The sequence below is a fragment of the Eptatretus burgeri genome, chromosome 4, assembly GCF_056783735.1.
Source record: "Eptatretus burgeri isolate ZD-2024b chromosome 4, Ebu_testis_v1, whole genome shotgun sequence".
In the NCBI taxonomy this organism is placed as follows: domain Eukaryota; kingdom Metazoa; phylum Chordata; class Myxini; order Myxiniformes; family Myxinidae; genus Eptatretus; species Eptatretus burgeri.
In genome coordinates, this window is record NC_140964.1 from 49,134,636 (window position 1) to 49,158,240 (window position 23,605).

At 44.7% G+C, this 23,605-nt stretch overlaps 2 protein-coding genes across 4 annotated transcripts in view; both read right to left on the reverse strand.

Moving 5' to 3' along the window:
• The window catches only part of FKTN (fukutin), a 40,464-nt gene extending 23,687 nt beyond the window's left edge, over positions 1 to 16,777 (reverse strand). Inside the window, exons 1-6 of one of the 3 annotated variants that reach the window (XM_085877917.1) lie at positions 16,589 to 16,777; positions 11,654 to 11,698; positions 5,184 to 5,418; positions 4,257 to 4,849; positions 3,543 to 3,675; positions 1,820 to 1,949 (exon numbers count right to left, since the gene is read on the reverse strand). In XM_085877917.1, the coding sequence (XP_085734043.1) occupies positions 1,820 to 1,949; positions 3,543 to 3,675; positions 4,257 to 4,849; positions 5,184 to 5,297 (970 nt within the window). In that variant the 5' untranslated portion in view covers positions 5,298 to 5,418; positions 11,654 to 11,698; positions 16,589 to 16,777. The remainder of the gene's footprint in view (positions 1 to 1,819; positions 1,950 to 3,542; positions 3,676 to 4,256; positions 4,850 to 5,183; positions 5,419 to 11,653; positions 11,699 to 16,588) is intronic. The other 2 variants (XM_085877916.1, XM_085877915.1) reach the window with 2 other exon arrangements.
• A 3,133-nt stretch (positions 16,778 to 19,910) lies between these two features.
• Positions 19,911 to 23,327, reverse strand: COG5 (component of oligomeric golgi complex 5). The gene has a single exon (XM_085877914.1). The coding sequence runs from the start codon at positions 23,289 to 23,291 to the stop codon at positions 20,871 to 20,873; it is 2,421 nt and encodes an 806-aa protein (XP_085734040.1). The 5' UTR covers positions 23,292 to 23,327; the 3' UTR covers positions 19,911 to 20,870.
• Positions 23,328 to 23,605: the final 278 nt, after the last annotated feature.

Genomic DNA, 23,605 nt, shown 5'->3' on the forward strand with positions numbered 1-23,605 from the left:
TCTTGGACTTACAAATTATATGATTTAAAAGGAAAAGAGATTTTAGGTTCATTTTATTCACTGGGATTACAAAAGGCAAAGATAATAAATTAAAAATAAATAAAAATTCAAAAATTGACTCCACCCCTTTTTTGATTCTGCCCACACAGGCCACACACCCACCCATCCTCACCCACACACCACATCCATCATACAATGATTAGTTTATTAGTTCCCCACACACACAAACGTGTTTATTTAATTTAAAAAATTGCTCTGCCCCCTTCTGTCGACACCCACACAAGCCACACCCATTCATCCCACCCCCACAAGCCACACCGCTTCATCACACCCCTCCCCTTGTGCACGCCCACCTTTGACCCACCACGCCCCTTCATGCCACCCCCACTCTTCCACACACACACACACACACACACACACACACACACACACACACACACACACACACACACACACGGGGAGGGGTGGGATGAAGGGTGTGGTGGGTCGTTGGGGGGGGCACACCTACCCCCCTCCACCCTCTTTTTGTAATTAAGAATTAAATAATTGTAAGTATAGAATATATAATTAATGCTAAAAACATACCAATGTTGTGATGTCATATTCTTCCTCGGATGAAAGATGGTTCATCTCTGTCGGATCAAAGATTTGGTCATAAAGCAAATTCTCGTTCATTACCGTTGGGTCAAGATGAGAGAAATGAAAAACCGTCAAACAGAAGAGATTTTCGACTGAGAAATGCCTCGCTTATAAACCATATCTGAGGAAGTCAGTTGGATATTTGCCTTTGCCTCCATTGTTCTTTCCTGTTTTCCAGCCGCATTCAGGACAACTGTCAGAATGCGTTTCACGCCCTCAAAAATTTAATGTGTTCGGGTTTGAGAAAAGGTTAGAGTATGGAAAATATTTTATAATAGATGAGTGCTACAAAACAATTTTATAAAATAGAACAAATATTTATTGACTCTCGATATAAGTTCAATGTACATGATATGCTCAGGCGAGAGCATTAAGAGAGGTTTGTCATTTCATCTCTGCTCAACAAAGATACTTAAAGGTCTAAGGAACAGTATTAAAAGACCATGACCTTTCAACATTACCTTGAATGTAAATTGAAGAGATGAATCTTATTAGAAATTATAAACATGAAATATTCTCAGCGACTGTAAGAAAGCTCTAACAGCATTTGCTGATAAAAGATATACAATGAGTTATGGAAGAAATACATTACCTTATGGGTTTAAAGTATAAGTATAAGTAAAAAAAATGGGGTTGGGGGATTTAATAGGCTACAGCTGCATTATTTTTAATTGATGAATAAATTAAGTTATTCCTGAAATTAAAACAAATATTTATAGTATCTCGACATGACTACTCGATTTGATTAAGGATCATGTGAAATGTGAAAGGGAGGCGAAGCCCAGCCCCTGTCAGGGGGAGTAGTATCAAAAGGGAGGCGTTTGACGCAGTAATGTGTCCCAGTTTGAAAAGGAGAAATACGAGTGAGCGAAAGCGAGTGAATATTGTAACTGAGAAATGGGACAAATTACTGCGTTAAAGCGTCCCTTTTGACACTAATTAGGGGTTTAAAATGATTTCTATGACTTCCAAAACTTCCAAATCACTTTCCTGTCCCCATTCAATAAGACTGAGCAGCATCTAATCTCCAATGAGGTAAACAGTATAATGGATGGTGAGATGGGTTAGGTTGTCATTGAGACATCTTTATGATACTGCTTAAGACACCAACCTCTTCGAGCATACATGACACAGGAACAGATTCTCTACAATAAAAGAGGACAGCAATGGCAAAGCTCACCAAGACACGTTCCACTACTCAGCCAGAAGGGGATGCCAAGGGGCTGCAGTGCAAGTGAGGCAGTGAGGAGCAAGGCGAGGGCCATTCTGCGGAACTCGAGCACAGATGGGGAGAAATTCTGGGGGAAAGCCTAGAAGAGGTCAGATAAACAAGTAACTACAATTACAATACAAACTAGAATGTCACTCATAGAGCGCAGTCTCGCCTTGCACATTGATTCTAAACAAAAATACAATCGTTAATTGAACACACTACTATTATGGCCCAGATACCTTTATCATCCATGCACCCTATTATGTCACAAAGTTTATTGGCATGGGTTTATGAACATCATAAATTTAATTCTTCACCCACATCTGGTCATATATCAGATATATGAAGTTTCAGATTTTTCAGATAAGGATTTCAATTCAACCAATTATGGCGAGAACATTATTTGAAGGATGACATCATCGTTATCACCCTAAATACCTCATGAAGAGTTGATGGCACATGCAAAGTTTCAATTTTTTCGTTGAGTGGTTTCAGATAAAATGTCAAAAGCTTTTCCTTTAATCCAACATGGCTACCATACCATGTGAACTATGACATTAGAGTTATCATTAAAATATTCTCCATGCGAAGTCCCTCCTATGCTTAAAGTTTCACATCGATCAGACAAGCAGTTACAAAGAAAACCATTTTTAAAGTGAAAATATATAGTCGTGGACACACATACAGACACATTGCAAGATTCTCGCATCCCCTTCAGGGCAAGACTAATAACCACCAAAATGACTTAATTGTACACAATGTGGTTTGATCCAACAGTTTACTTCAAGGAGTACACCTCATGTAATGGTACCATGTCCAAATTTCTGGCTGGCCAGCACTGTAATTCCTGTAATGATGTAATCATAATGTAATGATGGGGAATATTCCTTTTAAAACAAGTTGCCTTTTACTTGGTACTGTACTCATTGGTTTCACTCATGTACTCACTGCCTTTTCGATTCATTTCTATCAAAATATATAATCACATTCTGACTTAAACCTATAACCCACTTGTTATCCTGTACTCCTTTTAATCGTCTGCTCTTAGTTATTTTGTTTGATTCTCACCAAGGCCAGCCGAAAGTCACGATGTTCTCTCATTTGCTTGTTCTCCCAGCCCCCTCCACTCCCAACGAAAGCATAGAAATGTCAGAAAAATGTAAACTTAGTTTAGCGCAAATCATTGCAGATGTTTACCATCTCAGTGGTTTGGACTCCGTGGTACGAGGTTAAAATAAAGATTTTCTGTTCAACAGTACTTTGGTTGTGGACAGTGAAATTAATTGTGGCTTTCATTTGAGTAACAGGATTTAAAACAGAGTCAATTAAAATGCAAGAACAAAATTCCACGACAGTACCATGACCAAATTTCTGGCTCTGATCATCTATCTCATCTTGACTATGACATGACATTAATTATAATTATCCAAACGGTCAAATATAGAAGAGCAGTCAGGAGGAAAACATGTCACATCACAATCTGTTCTCAAAAACTAAAGATGAGCATGGTGACATGCACATGAGTGTGTGGTTCCAGAATCATTTTGGATACTTCTTCATTGTTTCCTTCGAGGTTCAAAAATGGAAAGGGGTGCAAGAATCTATTCCCAACTGTTACAACTCACAATTGTGTGATTAAAAAAAAAATAAAAAACAAGAAATACAACACAATATGACACGCAATGTCAACCTGAGAGTACTCATTTGCTGCTCGCCAATTACACTCCACAAATCGAGGAGCCTTGAGGGATACCCTGGTGGCTTGAGGATGAGTGGGAGCCAGAAGTGAAAGGCTGTTGACAGTAGTTCTCTGCACAGCTGGCCTGAAATAAGCAGGATGCAAAATATATAAATAATAAATAAATACCTAAACCCCCCCTCCCTCCAACACCACCCCAAAAAAGCAAGAATGACGTCGTGCAGAGCACGGACACTTGTGAAATCCGTTAAACAAATTTGACCTTAAAAATAATTGGTGGTTGAATTAAATGACGAAATATCCTGTAAATGACGACGAAATCCTGTTCAAATTTCAAGTCAATCGGATGAAAATTGAGGATTTTAGGAATTTGACAAAGTTGTTGACCTTTGGCCTATGTTAACCTTCTGACTTCAAAAACAATAGGCTTATGACAAACTCAATCAGGTGGTGAAGTTTGTGAAGATCCCTTTAAAATTGTGACCTATAGGTGACTGACATACGTACAAAGACAGACAGACAGACATAGACAGAATAATGCACAAGACCAACCAATATACTTGAAAAATCTTCGATTTTCACAAGTAACAAAAAATGAAGAATGATAAATTATGGTAGACAGTGCACTCATTCAAGGGAAGTCCAACTGATGATAATTTAAAGAAAATAGTAAAAGTGGTGAAATGTTGGAGAGAGACAGCTCACCGCAACATTGCTCCTGGATAACGGCCGAGATGGAGTGCTTTATATGCAGTGAAGTTCCTATCGTCATGAAGAGATAATCGAAGTGCCCCGAACCAAAGGTATGGTTCCAGTGGACCTCCGGCTGTCCAGCCATCAGTCCTTTGTACTACTTTTTCTACCTCCATATTTCTGTGATCACTACTTGCCTGTTTGTCAACCCACTCTGATTCTTTCTCATCACCTTTTCCCATTCGATCCCACAATGTCATCTTCAGTCTCCTGTCCAGCGTGTCATTCTTTTTTTCTGCTTGGCCCAGCTCCCTTGACATTTTTCCCCAGCCATATTTATGCTCTAATGCTTTGATGCCTTGGTCCATATTAATGACCCATTGCCGGCCACCACCTCTCTCAAACATCAGCACCACATGCACTATCGGTCCAGCTTTGGGACGCAGCAACAGGTGAAGAGGAACCCGTTGTCCAGCAACATGCATCCTCCTGCTCTCATCTCCCACTGGATCTCCTAAGCCCCCCATTGCTTGCAGCCGAGGATCTGCACCCCAGATAACCTGTGTCCGGAAGCCAAAGTTGCGAGCAGAATTGAGCAATGGTTGCTGTGGAACAGAAAGAGGAGAGAGGAAATGTATGAGCAAAACTAATAATGGGAGCAGGAAAACTACAAAAAGGATAAAAATCAAATCAAAGGAGGATCAGAATATCAACAATTTCAAATTATGTCACATGGGTTTGGTAGTTAATCCGTGGACGGGACTTCACCATCTCCTCATAAATTACTCAATGCCAACGTTTGATAGCGTATGTACTCTTTTGTCACATTTAAAAAAAAAATTGCCCACTTGAATTTGTCCAATTATTTGTTTTCTAGCTCATCCCAGTATATTCAATCAGAATCCAAACAATAAAGCAAACAGAACACAACAACCTTACTGGATCTGGCCAATGGGAAGCGAGTAGTCCAAATGCTGTGGAGGCACGAGGGCTGCAGAAACAGAGGCACCAAGGAGACGAGACATGATGAGTTGCAGCCAGACATCTCAGCATCGCGGGTTCGAGGAGAAAAACTGGAGGGGAACCAGCAGAGTGGACTGCACGAAGGAATGCAGCTATTGAGAGCTGCGGGTTCAGGTTCAAGGAAGCTGCTGTGATGGTTTACTGTGAACTTCTACAGGTAAGAATAAATGGCCATGTTTCAAGCAATGACTCCCAAATAGTATGACAATTAGTATACTGCTCCATAGAGGAGAGAAGTTGGATCACCCAATGAAGAGGTAGTTATTTGAAGACTTTTTGTTAACCAAGATTACTTCACAAATAGACAAACAAAGCCACAAATACAATATAAACACAGTGGAAAGGACAAAAATACACCAATATCATGGCAGAGGGACAAAACAGAGCAGGGCAGGTCTCAAAATACACAGAGGTGGCGGCAGGCGAATTTGACCTTGAATGCTCCAAAATAGCCCTAAAAAAACCCCCCCAAAAAAATCAAAGATGGGGAGGGGGAGAAAAATTCAAAATATTGAGAGGAAAGGCACCCCCGGAAATATCGACGTAGATTATGGCAAATTGAAGAGCATCCAAACAAGTTCAAAAGCACCTTCAAACTCATCTTCTGAAACGACAGGTACATCTACTTAGCAAATACATTACAACACCTGCTGTGATGCAACATGCACGTCAGGTGTGAAGACAAAGTGAAGAGACATAGAAGCCATTAAAAAGTTTAAGATATCCTTGCTATTCGTTTGTAAAACTGCAAAAAAAAGGTCAAAATAACAAAAACAAAATAATTCAGCACAAATACAGAAGGGAATGTTATTACTTCTGGCACCGAAGGTGGATGGAGGTCATGGAAGTATTCACCCCCGTTTCTTTGTCCGTCTTTTTTTGTATACCTTGTCGAGGCTCGTATGAGAGCTAACACACAACACACAGCAAGGAGGGCACGAGACAAGAGGGGAGGGAGAGGGAAGGACAAAACAGCAGGGAACAGAGACGTTAAGAGATCTGTGGAAGGGAGAGGGATGGGGTGGAGAACATGGGTGAAACAAGATGGACATTACAGGGACTTTCAGGAAAGAAAGCAGGGAATTTGAAGTTGGTGGATTTGGGGTGGATTAAGGGGGTAGAAAAGATCGAGGATTCGGATGGGGGATGATAAGAGGTGGTGGTGAACAGCACTTTTGAAGGCCTGGAGGGAAGAATGAGATTGAACAGAGTGAGGGACTTTATTCCAAAGGCGGGGAAAAAGAGGAATGAAAGAGTGAAGGTGAGCAGTGATTCGTGATTTTGGTAGTTTTACCAGAAGGGGGTTGTTGGCGGACCTTGAGTGCCCTGCGGAATTATGGTGGGGACAAATCGCAGACAGAGCAGGTGGGGGGGGGAATGGCGAGAACGGACAGGAGACGGTAGAAAACAGAAAGACCACCTTCCTGCCTGCGGTGAGAAAGTGAGTGGCCCAAAAATTCAGCCTCACCGCGGGAGATACCAATGATCCGAAATGCATTGGTTTCTACAGCGTGAAGCAGAGAAAGGTGAGAGGCAGGAGCATCAGCCCAGAGGGGAGAGCAGTACTTCAGCAGGCTGCAGACGAAAGCTTTGTATGTGTTCAGGAGCTCAGGTGGGCCAAGGAAGGACTTTGCACGACGGAGGATTCCCAGTCGGAGACTGGCTTGGAGGCCAGGTTGGAAATGTGGCTATCCCAGGAAAGATAATGGCACATAGTGAGACCCAGAAGCTTGAATGAAAGGACTTCTTCCAGAGGATTGTTGAGAAAGTAGATGGGGGGGGAGGTTCCAAACAGTCCTTTCGGAGAGACATAGTGAGAGTGTGAGATGTGTCAGGATTGAAAGACATGTTCCACGTGTTGGACTAGTTTGTGATTTTACCCAGATCTGCAGAGAGCGAAGAAGCTGTTGCTTGCCGGTCTGAGGGATGTCAGATGGTTCGGCAGAGGGTGGAGTCATCAGCAAAGAGATAAGGAGGATTTTCCAGAAAGTCAGAGAGATCAATGATGAAAACCAGAAAAAGAACAGGGCCCAGAACACTGCCTTGAGGAACTCCAGTCTGAACAGGAAAAGGGGATGAAAGAACTCCATTTAGGGCCACACGTTGATTGCGACAGGAGAGGAAGTCTACGAGCCACGAGTGGAGATGACCTTGGATACCATAGGAAGAAAGTTTGGTGAGCAGGGCAGGATGTCAAAAGCACACAATATGTCTCAGAATATGGCTCTGATTTCATGTCCGGCATCGAGTACCTCCATCCATTATTGGGAGAGCAGAAGCAGCATATCCAGGTAGAGTGACCTGGTCTGAAACCAAATTGATGATCGGAAATCAAGCCATTGGAGAAGAGGAAGGATTTAATGTCTGAAGCGATGATGGATTCCATAACCTTGCTGATGATTGGGAGAAGGCTGATTAGTCTGTAGTTGCAGGGATCTGTTTTTGCACCTTTTTGTGCAGGGTCGTTATGTTTGATGATTTCCAAGCAGATGGCAGATGACCTTGAGCAAATGAGAGGGTGAATAGAACAGAGAGAGGGTGAGCAAGGGCAGAGGAGCAGGTTTATCAGACACGTGGGCTGATGCTGTCGAGACCAGTTGCAGAATCTGAGTCGAGGTTTGGCAGCATGCCTTCCACTTTGTCAGAAGAAAAGGACAGAGTCCAGGGACAGTTGGGTGCGACTGGGTAAGGTAGGCACAGAAAGCGATGGGTTTCGGATACAAGATTTTGACGCAAACACCGAGTTTAGGCATTCAGCCTTTTCACGTGCGGTATCAGCAATGCGGCCATTTAAGGTGAGGGAGGGGATGGAGGGGAACATCCACCAGAAACAGATTTGATTAGACGCCACCAGGATTTAGAGGAGGGAGAGAAGTTTGAGAGTTCAGACTTGAGATGAGAAAAATGTTGTTTCCTGGCTCTCCTGAGGGGAGATACACACTTGTTCCGAGCTTTATGGAAGGAACTGAGATTACCCTCAGTTGGGTTTGCTTTCCATGAGGCAAAGGCAAGTTGTTTCAGGACAACTGCCTCACCACAAACTTCAGTGAACTATGGGCGGGAGGATGGGTAGGCCAACTGAAATCGAGAGGGGATAAATCTGTGCATGAGGGAGAGCAAATTTCTATGAAAGAATTCCCAAGATGAGTTGATGTTGGAGAAAGTAGCGATGGGAGACCAGTCTAGAAGTTTGATGGCTGCTTGGAAACCTGCCAGTCGGCCTGAGTGAAATGCCAGACTCGACGGCGCTGAGGTGGTTCTCTGATAACAGCCGGAGATGTCCACTTTTACAAGGACATGGTCAGAAGAACCAACTGGAGCAGAGGAAGAACAGCAGATATTTTCAGGGAAATTTGTCAAAATCCGATCCAGAAGAGATAGAGTACCATTGGTTGAGATCCGGGTGGGGAAGTTGACCGAGTCAGTCCCAATGAGTTGCAGAAGTCTTTTGCAGAAGTGCCATGACAGGTGAGTGAGGTACCCACACCAGTAATACATTTCAACACAAGGTGGGAGTGGAGGGGAAGCTGAAGCCAGAAGTATTTCTGGGGGTGTCGGGGAGTGAGGACAGTGCATGGAGAGTGAGGAATAGAGTCTTCGATGAAGAGAGCAACTCCTCCACCAGGACGCGGCTCAGGTCTGTCAAACCAGAGGATAGACACTTTGGGGGAGGAAAGTTTCTGTTTGGCAGATTATATTTGGTTTGTCAGTGGCAACCTGTTTGGAAAGATCTGTGAGGTTTGAGCGATGACCCCGGATATTTGAGGTCCACACTGTTAATGAAGAGGCAGAAGAGGAGGCTTTAGGTGCAGGGGATGGGAGGGAGGGGGAGGGTAGGACAAGGGAGGAGGGGGAGGTAAGGAGAGTTGTTGAAAGAGTGTGGGGGATTTTGCAGAATAGCTCAGGGAGGGGGCCATATGAGGATGAGAAAAGGCTCTGTGGTGCTGGGGGAAAGGGGGAGGGGGGGGCAAGAGAAGCGGCAGAAGGCAGTTGAGGATTTGAGGAGGTGGAGTGATGAGATGAAGGTGAGTGGGCAGGGGAAGGTGGGAGCTTTGTGGATGTGAAAGGGGGGGGGGCAACTTTGAGAAGGGTGAGTGAGGAGGGTGAATGGTGGAAGAAGGGTGAGTGAGGAGGGTGAATGGTGGGAGAACGGTGAGTGGGGAGAGTTGAGGGAGAAAGGTGAGGGGGGAGTTTTTGAGAAAGGTGAGAGGGAAGCTTGGAGGGAGAAGAGTGTGATGGTCGCTTTGAGAGGGAGGGGTGAGAGGGGTGAGTTGGCACTGAAGTTGGAAAAAAGGAATGGTTGATGGAAAGCAAAAATTCATTGCAAACTGGGTTTTGTTTAATTTTTACGTCAGAAATGCGATTAAAGACATTTATTGATGGATGCAATAAAGACGAATCAAGAGAATGGAGTGAAGAAACGCTGTAACAGTTGGATTTTTTAGGCAAGGTATGAAGGAAAGGTCGAATTGAATGCAGTCTGTTGAAATAGAAAAAGAGTAGTGCATTATGATACAGTAATGAGAACCACACGTGTGAAAGAGGAAGATGAAGCATTATAAGAGAGCAATTGAGTATCACAAAAGAGAGCAATTGAGGAATGAGTAGATAAGCAAGAGAGCAGGCATTGTTTGCATTGCATACAAGTCTGAAGATGACGATGATTCACGAGCGGTATTTGACGATGTAGATTGTACAACAGATCATTTAAATGATTGTTATTATCATTGTTATTATTCTTATTTTTTTTAGAGAGAGTTTTCATCACATTTTAAAACTTAGAGAGTTTTCATCAGATTAGGTAATGGAGAGTTTGTAGAAAAAAATCGTGAGGTGAATGATGAATCTGAATCGGTAAACGCAGGGGCTGGAAACATATCACGTAGTTACGGGAGAAGCCAGTGGCTATGGGAGGTGTATTGTCAAAAGTGGATTTATTTATTTCAAATAAGGTTTTGCGTCGGATTCGGGAAAGGGAAGGTTGAAGTAAAATCGTGGAGGTGTATGGTGAATTTGGAACTGTAAACGCAGAGTGAAGCTGCTGGGTCGATGAAAAGTACCAGGAAGAGGATAGAGAGACACGTGATTACAGGAGGTTTATATATAGAAAGGATACAAGGAAATAATTATTTTTTGATGGATTTTTGAAGATTAGGTAAGATTCGGGAATAGAAGGGTGTAGGAAGTAATTGTGAAGGTAATGGTGAGAGAGGGTCAGCTCAAGTAGAAGAAAGATGGTGTGCTGGCAGAAGGAGGAAGAAGAAGAGGAAGAAGAAGGATGATCAGGACTCATGGGTCTGGAGGGAGGAAGGTAGTTTTGTTGTTCCCCCCCCCCCATTAAAATTTAAGAGAAGAAACAGAGTGTTTAGTTGGGAGGGATGGCAGGGGGGGAGGCGTTGGGAAAGTGTGGAAAATAAGAATTGAAGGTAATGAGAGAATACAAATAAAAACGATCGTACACCTGGAGGGGAAGGATGGGTAGGCCTCAAAGAACCCGGTAAGGCAAGGTGGACGAAAACTCACAAAATAGCACGATTTTTGAAACAAAACCGAACTAGGAACACACAGTAACATGTAGGTGAGAAAATAGACAGTTAAAACGGGACAAATAACGACCAGAAACTTAACCTTGAGAAAGTCGGCAGAGACCCCTGAGAGAACCTGCCATTGCTGCAAACCCAGAACCGGAAGTCTGTTTGTTTGTGAGCAGGATGTCTCAAATTTACGGACATTCGGATTAAATTTTCTGGACAGGATAGTTGTGTGTGACAAGAATGAAGAGATTCGATTTTGGTGATGATTCGGATTCTTTAATCCTCCAAATTATTTCTTCATCATTGAGAAATGAGTCCAAAACATACTGTATCGCACAATATTTCAAAAAGTTTTGGACAGTTAATCACAAAACTTGGTGGATAAGTTGGTTTGGTGACAAGAACATGCGGATTAGATTTTGTTTCAGGTCCGGATCCAGATGCGGCACATCAGTGGGGTACAAAACGTGTACCGTTTAGCTTTGTGGAGGTATACACCCTTCCAAGTGCCATTCCAACCTGACGTCGTTTAAACTTTCTTTACACAAGATGATGATATTTAATACTGGTGACGACCAGGTGGCACTACATGATACATATTTACAGAGAGAATTGGGGTCTTTCCATTGCTCAGATATGCCACCCAGGCAGAAACCATAATTGGGGTGTACACTGAGGCAACATGCAAAATTTGGTTAAGTAGTTTTAGCAACATAAACAAGTAAAACAAATATTTCAATACAGTATACAAATTCACTTTTACAGTACAAGATTACAGTGGCATCTGGAAGATGAAAACGCACTATACATTGCTGGTAGTAGTGTCATTTGTTCAGTGTGAAAGACCATTACCCATTCAGCACTTGAAGAAAGAGATGGAGATGCTTTTTCCACCACCTATGAGACAAACAGCAAGAATGAGTTAACGCACATGGAACAACCAGCAAGAAGGTTGAACAGCACAACTTAAAAAACCCAGTTTGCGAAGAATGTTCGCTTTCCATCAACCATTCTTTTTTTTCCAATTACAGTGCCAACTCACCCCTCTCACCCCTCACTCTCAAAGCAACAATCACACTCTTCTCCCTCCAAGCCTCCCTCTCACCTCTCTCAAAAACTCCCCCGTCACCTTTCTCCCACCATTCACCCACCTCACTCACCCTTCTCAAAGTTGCCCCCCCCTCTCATCCACAAAGCTGCCTCCTTCCACTGCCCTCTCACCTCAATCTCTTCACTCCACCTCTTCAAATCCTCAACTGCCTTCTGCCCCCTCTCTTGTCCCCCCCTCTCCCCCAGCACCACAGGGCCTTTTCTCTTCCTCATCTGGCCCCCTCCCCTAGTTATTCTGCAATCCCCCACTCTTTCAACAACCCTCCTTACCTCCCCCGCTCATCCCTTGTCCGACCCTCCCCCTCCCCTCCCACCCCCTGCACCCAAAGCCTCCTCCCCCTCCCTCTTCATTAACAGTGTGGACCTCAAATTTCTGGGGCCTTCACTCAAACCTTACAGATCTTTCCATACAGGTTGCCACTGACAAACCAGACATAATCTGCCGAACAGAAAGTTTCCTCCCCCAAGACGTGTCTGACTCCCAAGTATCTCTCCCTGGTTACTCCCTCCTCCGGTATGACAGACCTGAGCCTCGTCCTGGTGGAGAAGTTGCTCTGTTCATCAAAGACTCTATTCCTCACTCTCCATGCACTGCCCTCACTCCCCCACACCACCAGGAATACCTCTGGCTATGGCTTCCCATACACTCCCACCTCATGTTGATATGTGTACTGTACCGTCCACCAAACAATGATGACTCCATCTACACCTCACTATCCAAAAACATGGACCAACTTCCATCTTCTCATATATATGCTGCTTCTGCTCTCCCAACAATTGATGGAGGTCCTCAATGGTGGACTTGAAATCAGAGCCATATCCCGAGCTTTTGACACAGTCTGGCACCCTGCTCTACTCACCAAACTCTCTTCCTATGGTATCCAAGGCCATCTCTACTCATGGCTCGCAGACTTCCTCTCCTGTCGCAGTCAAAGTGTGGCCCTAAATGGAATTCTTTCATCCCCTCTTCCTGTCCAGGCTGGAGTTCCTCAAGGTAACGTTTTGGGACCTGTTCTTTTTCTGGTTTTCATCAATGATCTCTCTGACTCTCTGGAAAATCCTCTATATGTCTTTGCTGATGACTCCCACCCTCTGCCATACCATCTGTCATCCCTCAGACAGGCAAGCAGCAGCTTCTTCGCTCTCTGCAGATCTGGGTAAAATCACAAACTGGTCCAACATGTGGAACATGTCTTTCAATCCAGACAAATCTCACACTCTCACTATGTCTCTCTGAAAGGACCGTTTAGAACCCCCCCCCCACCCCCATCCACTTTCTCAACAATTCTCTGGAAGAAGTCCTTTCTTTCAAGCTTCTGGGTCTCATCACCTGCCATGACCTTTCCTGGGAAAGCCACATTACCAACCTCCCCTCAAAAGCCAGTCGCCGACTGGGAATCCTCCGTCGTGTAAAGTCCTTCCTCGGCCCACCTGAGCTCCTGACCACTTACAAAGCTTTCGTCTGCAGCCTGATGGAGTACTGCTCTCCCCTCGGGGCTGGTGCTCCTGCCTCCCACCTTTCTTGGCTTCACGCTGTGGAAACCAAGGCATTTCGGTTCAATGGAATCTCCCGCAATGAGGCTGAGTCTTTGGGCCTCTCCCTCTCTCACTGCAGGTAGGTCGGTGGTCTTTCTGTCTTCTACAGTCTCCTCTCCAACCTTGCCCCCCCCCCTGCTCTCTCTGCGATTTGTCCCCACCACATTTCCGCAGGGCGCTCAAGGTCCACCAACAACCCCTTTCTGGTAAAACTACCAAAATCACGAATCACTGCTCACCTTCACTCTTTCATTCCTCTTTTTCCCACCTTTGGAATAAACTCCCTCACTCTATTCAATCCTATTCTTCCCTCCAGGCCTTCATAACAGCTGTTCACCACCACCTATCATCCCTCATCCAAATCCTCGATCTTTTCTACCCCCCGATAATCCACCCAAGCCCACTTCCTTCAAATTCCCTGCTTTCCTTCATGAAATTCCCTGTAATGTCCATCTTGTATTCCTCATATTCCCCACCCCATCTCTCTCCCTTCCACAGATCTCCTAATGTCTCTGTTCCCCACTGTTTTGTCCTTCCCACTCCTGTCCCTCGTCTCATGACCCCTTTGCTGCGCGTTGTGTGTTAGCTCTTGTATGAGCTTCGACAAGGTATTCAAAAAAAAAGAAAAGAAAAAAAAAAAGTACGATTTATTTATCAAACCCAGGAACGACAATGATCTGACAAGCGTCCTTCATTTTCATTTCATTCATTATTTTGCAGATACATCAAAGAAAACATATAAATATAGTGAAGTAGCTGAAGTACTGAAGTCCAGGGTTGCCCAGGAAAATTAAATGAAATATGGTTTTAAATATTTCCTGCATAACAAATTGGGGAATTTTGGTCATATATGTTTGGTATGAATTACCGATCTCAGGTGATGCAAAATGCACTTGGACCACTTTCCCTTTTTTTTTAAATTCATATTTATATTTTTTATATATACACCAAATCACAAAACATATTACTCAATTGCTCTGGGGAAAATCAAGGCAGTGTAAAAATACAAGAATTGATTGAGGCCTTGAAGGGCAATTATCTTATTTTAATTTTTTTCAAATTTTTTTTCTCCTAACATAGCCCTCAACCTTCAGATGGACAAAAGAGGAACCAATGCAAAGTTTGGTTTGACTGGTTCCTGCAGAGTCCGAATGCATAAACAAACACACAAACATGAAAGATGTCGTGAATAGCAAGATGCATGCAAAATCCATAAAACAAATTTGACCCAAAATACTGGTTCGTTGAATTCAGTGACCTGGTATACAAATCCTTTTCAAATTCTAAGTCAATGGGATGAAAATTGAGGATTTTAGAAATTCCACCCAAGTTGTTGACCTCAAAAATCATTGGTGGTTGAATTCAGTGCCCTGAAATATAAATCATCTTCAAATTTCAAATTAATCGGACAAAAATTGAGGATTATAAAAATCTCACCAAAGTTGTTTACCCTTGGCCTATTTTGACCTTTTGGCCTTTGTTGACCTCAAAAGCAATTGGTGGTTGGATTCAGTGACCTGATATGCAAATCCTGTTCAAATTTCTAATCAATCGGATGAAAATTGAGGATTTTAAGTATTTGACAATGTTGTTGACCTTTTGACCTTGAATTTAGTGAACTAAATCACAATAAAGTAGCTCTCGTGGTGCTAAAACACAACAAAATTAAAAAGCACCAATGGACCTGCAGCTTATCTGGGCCCTGGCATAATGTTGTAACCCAAATTTGGTAGAATTCTGACTGGTGGGTCTGGTGAGGAAGATTTTTGAAAGAATTTACACAATTTCCCCACCAAAAAAATTCCTTTTTTTTTTTTTGCACACTTCCGGTCACGTTATCTGTGTGACTTTCGCAATATAATTAACATCCCTACCCTAGCCTAATGTTGCAACCCAAATTTGGTAGCACTCTGACTGGTGGGTCTCGAGAAGATGTTGGAATTTGTGTGACCGCCATTTTGACACTTCCGGTCTCGAGATCAGCATAGCCTCCAGAATTTCACATGAGGACCGTGTCCTAATGTTATCACCTAAATTTGGTAGGATTCCGACTGGTGGGTCTGGAGAAGATTTTTGAAGGAATTTACATGATTTTCTCCAAAATTGACTAAACCAGCCAGGTTGACCCACTTAAAGTCATGTGACCGGAAAGAGCTTTGCAATTCCCATTACCAGCGAGGAGAGGAACATTTCTGCAAAATTTCAACCGGATCGGCCCAGCGGTTTGGGCGGAGAAGTCGAAAAAGGAGACTGATAGACAGATCAGATAAGGTCATCGAATTCAATTATCTGAAGGTGACCTCCCCAATCCCCCTTCCCCCTTTCCTAAAATAATATTCATATGCCATTCCGTCATCCGAGTAGTTCCCCTAGAGATATGACAATACAGTGCGTCTCCAAATCAAACAGAAATACTGACATAGAAACAGTAATGGTGGTCGTATGGCAGCTTAGCTGCCAGGGTAGCTATCATTTCTTGAAGCGCGACTGTCGCTGATGCAGTGCCCCTCTACCAGTACACACACTGAAACTGGTACTCATTTTGCCAACCTCGGACGAATGACAGGCTGAGTCAACATCCTGGTGTATTAATTCAGCAGCCGATGGGGCTTCAATTCAGGACCCAAGGATCCCAAGCCGCCACCCTAACCACTACTCAGGACCCTAGGATCCCAAGCCACCACCCTAACCACTACTCAGGATCCAAGGATTCCAAGCCGCCACTCTAACCACTACTCAGGACCCAAGGATCCCAAGCCACCACCCTAACCACTACTCAGGACCCAAGGATCCCAAGCCACCACCCTAACCACTACTCAGGACCCAAGGATCCCAAGCCACCACCCTAACCACTACTCAGGACCCAAGGATCCCAAGCCACCACCCTAACCACTACTCAGAACCCAAGGATCCCAAGCCGCCACCCTAACCACTACTCAGGACCCAAGGATCCCAAGCCGCCACTCTAACCACTACTCAGGACCCAAGGATCCAAAGCCACCACCCTAACCACTGAGCCAACACCAGGCTCGAAACAGTAATGATCGTCTTGACCGGTGAAATAAACACTGCCGAGGTTTCATTCGTCTATCGAGCAAAACGAACGATACATCTGAACTGAACTGAAGCGGAGAGACTCACCTCAACGTGCAGCTTGTAAGAGTAAAGTTGGAAAAAGAGAAAGACGAGGCTAACCAGTAAAGACGCTGCCAGCACCGTTTGCTTGGTGATTCGAAACATAACCCCACATTTTGTTGGCTCCCCGTAAGCAATCAAGTCACGTGTTTGGGATTTCACGGCATCTGAGCAGAGAGGGAGACGAAGAGTCGAAAAAAAAAAAAAAAAAAAAAAAAAAAAAAAAAAAACAGGTGAGCCGGTACTCCTGATGGGAAAACAGGTACAGGTTCGGTTCGATGGTCGTACTTTCGAAATGATCAACTTCATTTGAAGCGGAACAGTGAATGAGGCCCACGGTCATACACCGCCCCACTTCAGATGATGCTGTGCTTTCAAAAAGGATGATTGTTTCACAATACGAGCTGTTGAGGAAGGAAAGCAAACAAAAATTCCCCTCTCGCTTTGAGAGTAAAATTCTGCTAATAAACACTGGTTTACGGAACTTAAAAGCAGCGGAGGAATACGTACACGACCCCATTTCATCACGTGGACCGAAAATACCGGCCCTTCAAATTACCCTGAACCGTCAGGCATGCATAATAATTAAAATAAAGTTTACAGGACGCAGTGAGCAGGAGCTGCAGGATTATCCTTTATCCCGAATGGGATGAAGATGATGACGTCAGTGATACTCGTGACGTCTGAACTGGTATGCGGTACATGTAAAACTCCTCCATAGAGAGGATGAAAGAAAAGGGAGGAATGTTGGGGAAAGAGGGAAATAGAAAAGGAAGGGGAATGCGTATGGTGGAGAGTTGAAGATCCTCTATGTTTGCGGATGTAATGCGTAGGCTGGCCTGAAGTGAACGGAGAGAAATTGGAAGATTTAACTTCCATTCCCTCCTTCCATGTGAGTGCAGCTTCATCAGGACAAACATTACCGCACTGTGGTTGGAGGCATAGAACAACGCCGACACAACCATTTACACCGGTACTCATTTTGCAGACCTCGGAAGGATGACAGTCTGCATCAACGGTACACGGGGCTCGAACTCAGGACTCAAAAATCCCAAAGCCAACCACTCAGCCAACACCAGGGTTAATTGTGGGGATTGGGAGGGAGGAAAAAATAAATAAATAAATAAATAAAACTTCCATTGTGAGAAACAACAAAAATAACAAATTATCTTTATATACATCTTGCCTTCTGCGCCTTTTGCATCCATCACCTTGCCCTGGCATTTCCGGCACAAAGACCATTCTCCAAGCATTATGTGCAAATGTACAATAAACCTCCAGTTCGTACCCTTTCCACCACGAACCAATAGCAACGGCAGCTGGAATCTGCTTTGCACACCTGATAACAGCCACATCCATAATCACATGGTCTGAGCCATATGGCACAGTCACAAATATAATGTGCCTTTCAATTCAGTGTCTGTCTGTGTTTCTTCACCAACAGGTTCAGTACAGCCAAAGCAATCATATGGCAAGCATATGGCAAGCATTGCACATGGTGGTCCGCCGTTGCCTTTCCAACATTTATTTAGGCCAGGATTTGTACGTTGTTCAGGATGCTGGCGATAACTCGCAGACACTTCACAATTTTTTTTTTTAACGTGGGATCTTTAACGTTCACCGAGACAAGTAGAAGGGACACCAGCTTAACTTCCATTAATGGTGTAACGCCTTGCTTACGAGGTACAAATCCAACAGTTTAATAGTCAGTTCAGGGATCGAATCCAGATTTGTCAGTTCAAAGTAAACGCACTAACTCTGCATAGCACCATCCTATTAACATATAAACTTTGGTTTAAAAAAAAAAAAGAAGAAAAAAAATAAGCTTTGCTGAATTAGCCATGCACACACAAATATACGAAGGCCAGTCAATAAGTAACCTTAAAATGGTGATATAAATTCGAGAATGCAATGTATGTAAGGTGTTGACATATGTTAAATCAATTGATGAGTCATGTTTTGCCTGTTTTAGATCTGGCAACATTGAGCATATGACGTCAGTAGAGCAGTTCCAGTTCCCTTAGAAACATGTACCAGGAAACAGCAACGTTCTGTCATCCGTTTCTTGGGAAGTGAGGGTGTGAATCCAAGTGAAATCCATCGCAAAATGAAGATGCAATATGGAGATTGGAGACGCATGTTTATCACTGCAGCAGGTGTATGACTGGGACATAAAGTTGAAAAGTGGAGTGTCCAGTGTGGCAGACGCTGCTCGCTCGGGCCGGCCTCACACAGCCGACCCACCAGAAATGGTTGCAGGAGTTGAGCGCGTGCTAAGGGAAAACCGTTGCATTACACTGGATGAAGTGTTCTCAAAATTGAACATTAGCCCCATGGTTCAGCACACCATATCATTCACAACGTGCTGACTGTTGGGATTCCGCAAAGTATCTGTGAGGTGGGTGCCGAGACAACTCACCAAAACTGATAGAACAGCGAGTGGACACGTGTGAAGAACTTCTGCGATGTTCCGAAACACAAGGTGATGCTTTCTTACAGCGCGTAGTGACTGGGGATGAAAGCTGGGTCCACTACTTTCAGGCAGAAATGAAGAGGGCAAACAAAGAGTGGTGCCATTCAACTTCACCGAAGCCCCAAAAAAAAATTATAAACACAGCTGTCCGCTGGAAAAGTGATTCTGACACTCTTCTGGGATAGACGAGGCCCACTTGTAGAGCATTACATGCCCAGAGGGACCACAGTCACCTGTACATCATAATGCGACGACCTCAAAGAAAAATCATCTGAAACCAGCAATCAGATCAGAAAGTTGTGGAGTACTCACTACCGGTGTTTTGTTGCAGCACGACAATGCTCAGCCCTATACTGCAAGTGCTACAGCTGCAACAATCGAGGACATTTTGAGTGTCTTCCTCATCCACCTGACTACTCCCCAGACCTCGCCCCTTCTGATTACCCCATCTTTGGGCCACTTAAAGAGGTGCTTGGTGGAATCACTTTCAGATCCGACGAAGAGCTCCAAGAGGCAATGCACAAATGCTTACACAAGCAGCCAAAATGTTTTTTTTCCTCGAGGAATCCAGACCTTGGTAAAGCACTGTAAAAAAAAAAATGCATTGAACGCAATGGAGAGTATGTTGAAAAATAACAGTTGTTACACACGTACATGCGATAAAAAATTTGTGAAAAATATTTTAAGGTTACTTATTGACTGGTCCTCGTACAACTATTATATATTGCGAATCATGGTGTTTGTGCGTGTGTTCATCTGTATGTGTGTCTGTCTGCAGTTTACGGCGGCAGCTTCCCACGCTGCATTTGAAAAGCTCAACATTCACTTTTGAAAAGACAGGAGAACAGGCATGAATAATCTTGATGCCAAATTTTATTTCACAAGCAGGTTCTTTTGCCCTCTTTTTAGACAAATCCAACTTCTGACACCCAATGTCAAACCACCATTTCACAGTGGGCGGGATAAATAGCTGAGAGTGAAACCGAGAGTGCAACACAATTAACCTTAGTGATGGTGATGCTCTAACGATTACAACTGAAGAAATAATTGAATAACAATTAAAAAGAAAATCTTCCATGTCGATCAGTTACAGTTAGTAATGTAATCAAAATTGAAAACACAAAACAAATCCAACAGGAGGTCCAATAAAGATGATACAGTCAGGAGAAAAATGTACTGACTTCACAAGCACTTCTTTCTTTAATGGCCACAATTATTCCCAGGTTATTGTGGGGTTGGCCAGAGGAAATTTTTGGCCCAAGTCTTTCACAAACCGGCTCGCTAGGCCGGACGTTCGACGAAGTACTACAATTAGGGCAGGAATTTGAAATTTGTTCGGAGTGCTGGCGATAGCCCGCATACTCTTTGCGAAGGACACAGACTGCTCATGCACTGGCAAACAAAAATGCTTTCATTAAATGAAAATACTTCGTTGAAATATACCACTCAAAACTATTGATGTTCTCGTTTAATAAAATGCAAATTATTCCTCCAGAAACCATTTACATGCAAAACTTGTGTCAAGTGGTAAATCATGCGACCTAATCGACAAACCCAAGCAATAACCGCAGAAACAATAAAACATGAAAACAAACCAGTAAGTTAGCGGTCTGACCAGCAGTGTGCGCTCATACAAAGATATACAAGGAAGAAGAGAAAGGGAGAGGGAGAGGAGAGAAGGAGGCCATTCTGCCCATTTTGCCAGCAGTCTGCTGGTGTAATTGGGATTACAAGTGCTCGGAAGAGAATGACAAACAAGCCAGTATGAGAATTTGTACCAACCCCAACATTTTTCCCCCCCTCTGCTGAAATACATTAGGGCTGAGCAGCAAGTGCCATTTGCAGCAGCTGCAACAATGTGGGGTATATCGGTGCGTATTGCGTTCCCCCTGCTGTCCGCACACTTTGAACGTACGCCTCAAAAGCACCTTTAATTAGAAACAAACGTTCCCGCTCACACGAATGGCTGTCCAGCCATTGAGAAAACTGCTTGACAGTCCAGTCCGCACGCTGGTGCGGAGACTTAAGAGCAGGGGGTGATCGAGAGAGCAGTAGGAGAAGAGCGTAGCTGTAAGGCATAGGGTCACCCAGGGCCGGACTCGCAGCAACATGCTCGCTCGTCTGAAAGAGCAGCGGTCGGAAGGCACGCAACATACGGTACGGACGGCCGAGATCGGAGAGACGAGGGCAATACGGAGTGATCGCCAACTCCATTTGTGCACAATCTGCAGCGAGCCGCAGCTTTCCTGCTTCAGACAGTGGGCGGATGAGACAAGCCAATCGTACAAAGAGGTCAAGGACACGACAGGCCAAAGGAGCCAAAGCCTTCGTTACCATGGTACGACAGGCAAACTGAGAGAAGTAATCGGTGGTGGAACGGGACACAAAGTTCTGTAACTCCCGCATGTAACCTGAACACGGAGGTTCCCGAGCGGCACTGCTGCACGAAAAGTCTTCCTGGTGCATCGTAAAAAGGATCGCCTCCACAGAGTCTACCACAGAACGAAGTTGAGGATGTAGAGCCATAGCCATCAACTGGACCAAGCCCTCCAGCGCTTCAACAATGCATTCCTGAGCAGAAGAGGGCAAATCGGTCAAGTCAGAAAGTACCTTGGAAACAGCACCGTGCAAGCGGTATAAGGAGTTAACCACCGTCACATTACGACGCTGACATTCTGTTGGCGGTCCTATCACTTGGCTGGCATCTGGCTCGGTAGATAACAATTGCTCGGCCTTCGTTGCATAGTACTGAAGAGTCTTGGCAACATTCTTAGCTACTGCCAGTGCTAGCACTGGATCCACCAGGGCAACAGACAACTCACTTGAGATGGCATGAGCGATTCCATCAATTTCATCAGTGGTGGGTGGTGAAGCGGCACCAGATGGCAGGGCCAAGTTGACAGGATCAAACAAGCGTGACAGAGACTCATTCAAGTATACAGTCTCATACGGCTTAAGTCCCGCTTTGAGACTTTTGCCCTGCTCGACATTACCGAACACGTTCCACTCGTCGGAATCAGAGAAAGGGTAATCAGGATCGGAAGCTAGACCAGTCCGAGCAGGAGCGGATGCTGTGAGGTGTAGACGTCGCCAGAGATCGCCGTAGAGCCGTAACAGCTTGGGAAACTCTCCCTCGCAAGCCTGTCGGAAGAGCGGAGAGCATCCGGTGGATTGTTGCAACTCAGTATTGAGCGTCCGTTGAACAAACTCCCAGAAATCAGCCATCACGTTCACCAATCCCTTTTTCATCAGTTCTTCTGCGAAGCACACGTGAGTCACAGGGTCACGTTTCCGGAGCAAGACCCTTTGCAGCTGCAACACCTGCAAGCACGATGAAAACACCTCATCCATGAGGCACTCGAAGTTGGTCCACAGCGAAGCTCGGAAAGCCACTGCGCTCCCAAAGCTGTTGCCGGCACGTCCGGGCCCTGCACCACGCACCATGACCAGCTGGGCCTTCGTGAGCTCCTTGACGTCGAGGGCTCGTTTGGCAGAAGATTGCAGTCGGCCACGTATCGTGGACAGCGTGCCGTGCGCGGCTTCAGCAAGCATCCCCAAATGGTAAAACACCTGGAGGGCCATAGACACCTGGCTTGGGTTCTGAGAATCCATACCTTGCTCGAGCATCCGATTTGCCTGGTTCTCGAGCTCTCCCCGTGCTCGAGCCACCAGCAGTAGGTCCCCCTCCACTGCAAGGATCCCAGTGAGATCTGCACCCCGGCAAAGATGGTCAAGCTCGCCCAGAGATTGGGCCGCCTTCGTGACGTCACGAGAACCGCCCTGGAGCTGCGTCTGCAATCGCCGGCTCAGACTCAGAACACGAACGATTCTTCGCAAGAGGTCACACGCAGACTGCAACTTGGCCAACTGCGTCGTGCGAGCCTGCAGCTTGGTGTAGGGCTCCACGACCTTGGTTCGGATCCGATCAACGGCGGTGCGCAAAGCTTGGATTCTGGCCTGCATCATCTGCAGAACCCCCTCCAACGACTCGATACCGTTGGCCTGCACCAGCAGGTCCTCGTGCCGAGCCGTGACCTGGGCTTGCAGGGCTCGGTCAAGTTGGGCAATGCCCTGCGCCAACCTCCCGAGCTGCTCTCCCACGGCAGCCGTCGCCACGCAGCGGCTTGCGTACCGCTTGAGGTCAAAACCATCCGCGGCGAATTCTCCGAAGGACTCTTCTCGCAAAAGATCATTGAACGCGTCTGCAGCTTGTACACTGTCCCTCAGCGCAGCCATGTTCGCAAGACGTGTCCAAAAAATAATAATAATTAAAAAAAAAACTTCCGCCTTCCTCTCACAAAGTCGTTTTTTTTAACCTTCCAGACTATATCTATATCAGTTATAATATGAGAAAGTTACATAAAATAGTTCTTAAAATATATTTACGAAGATTTAACTCGTAACAAGAAAAAAAAATTTACACAGCTACAAATACTGCGACGCACTATACCGCCTAGGTTAGTTATCACAGTTTAAAAAACGAACGAATTAAACAAAACATACCAGTTAAAGAAAAAAGTGCGTAATAACCCACTGTGAAACATCTTGTA

Bases quoted from the DNA above. Each gene is read 5' to 3' on its own strand.
- COG5 (XM_085877914.1), bottom strand. From the start codon at position 23,291: ATGGCTGCGCTGAGGGACAGTGTACAAGCTGCAGACGCGTTCAATGAT.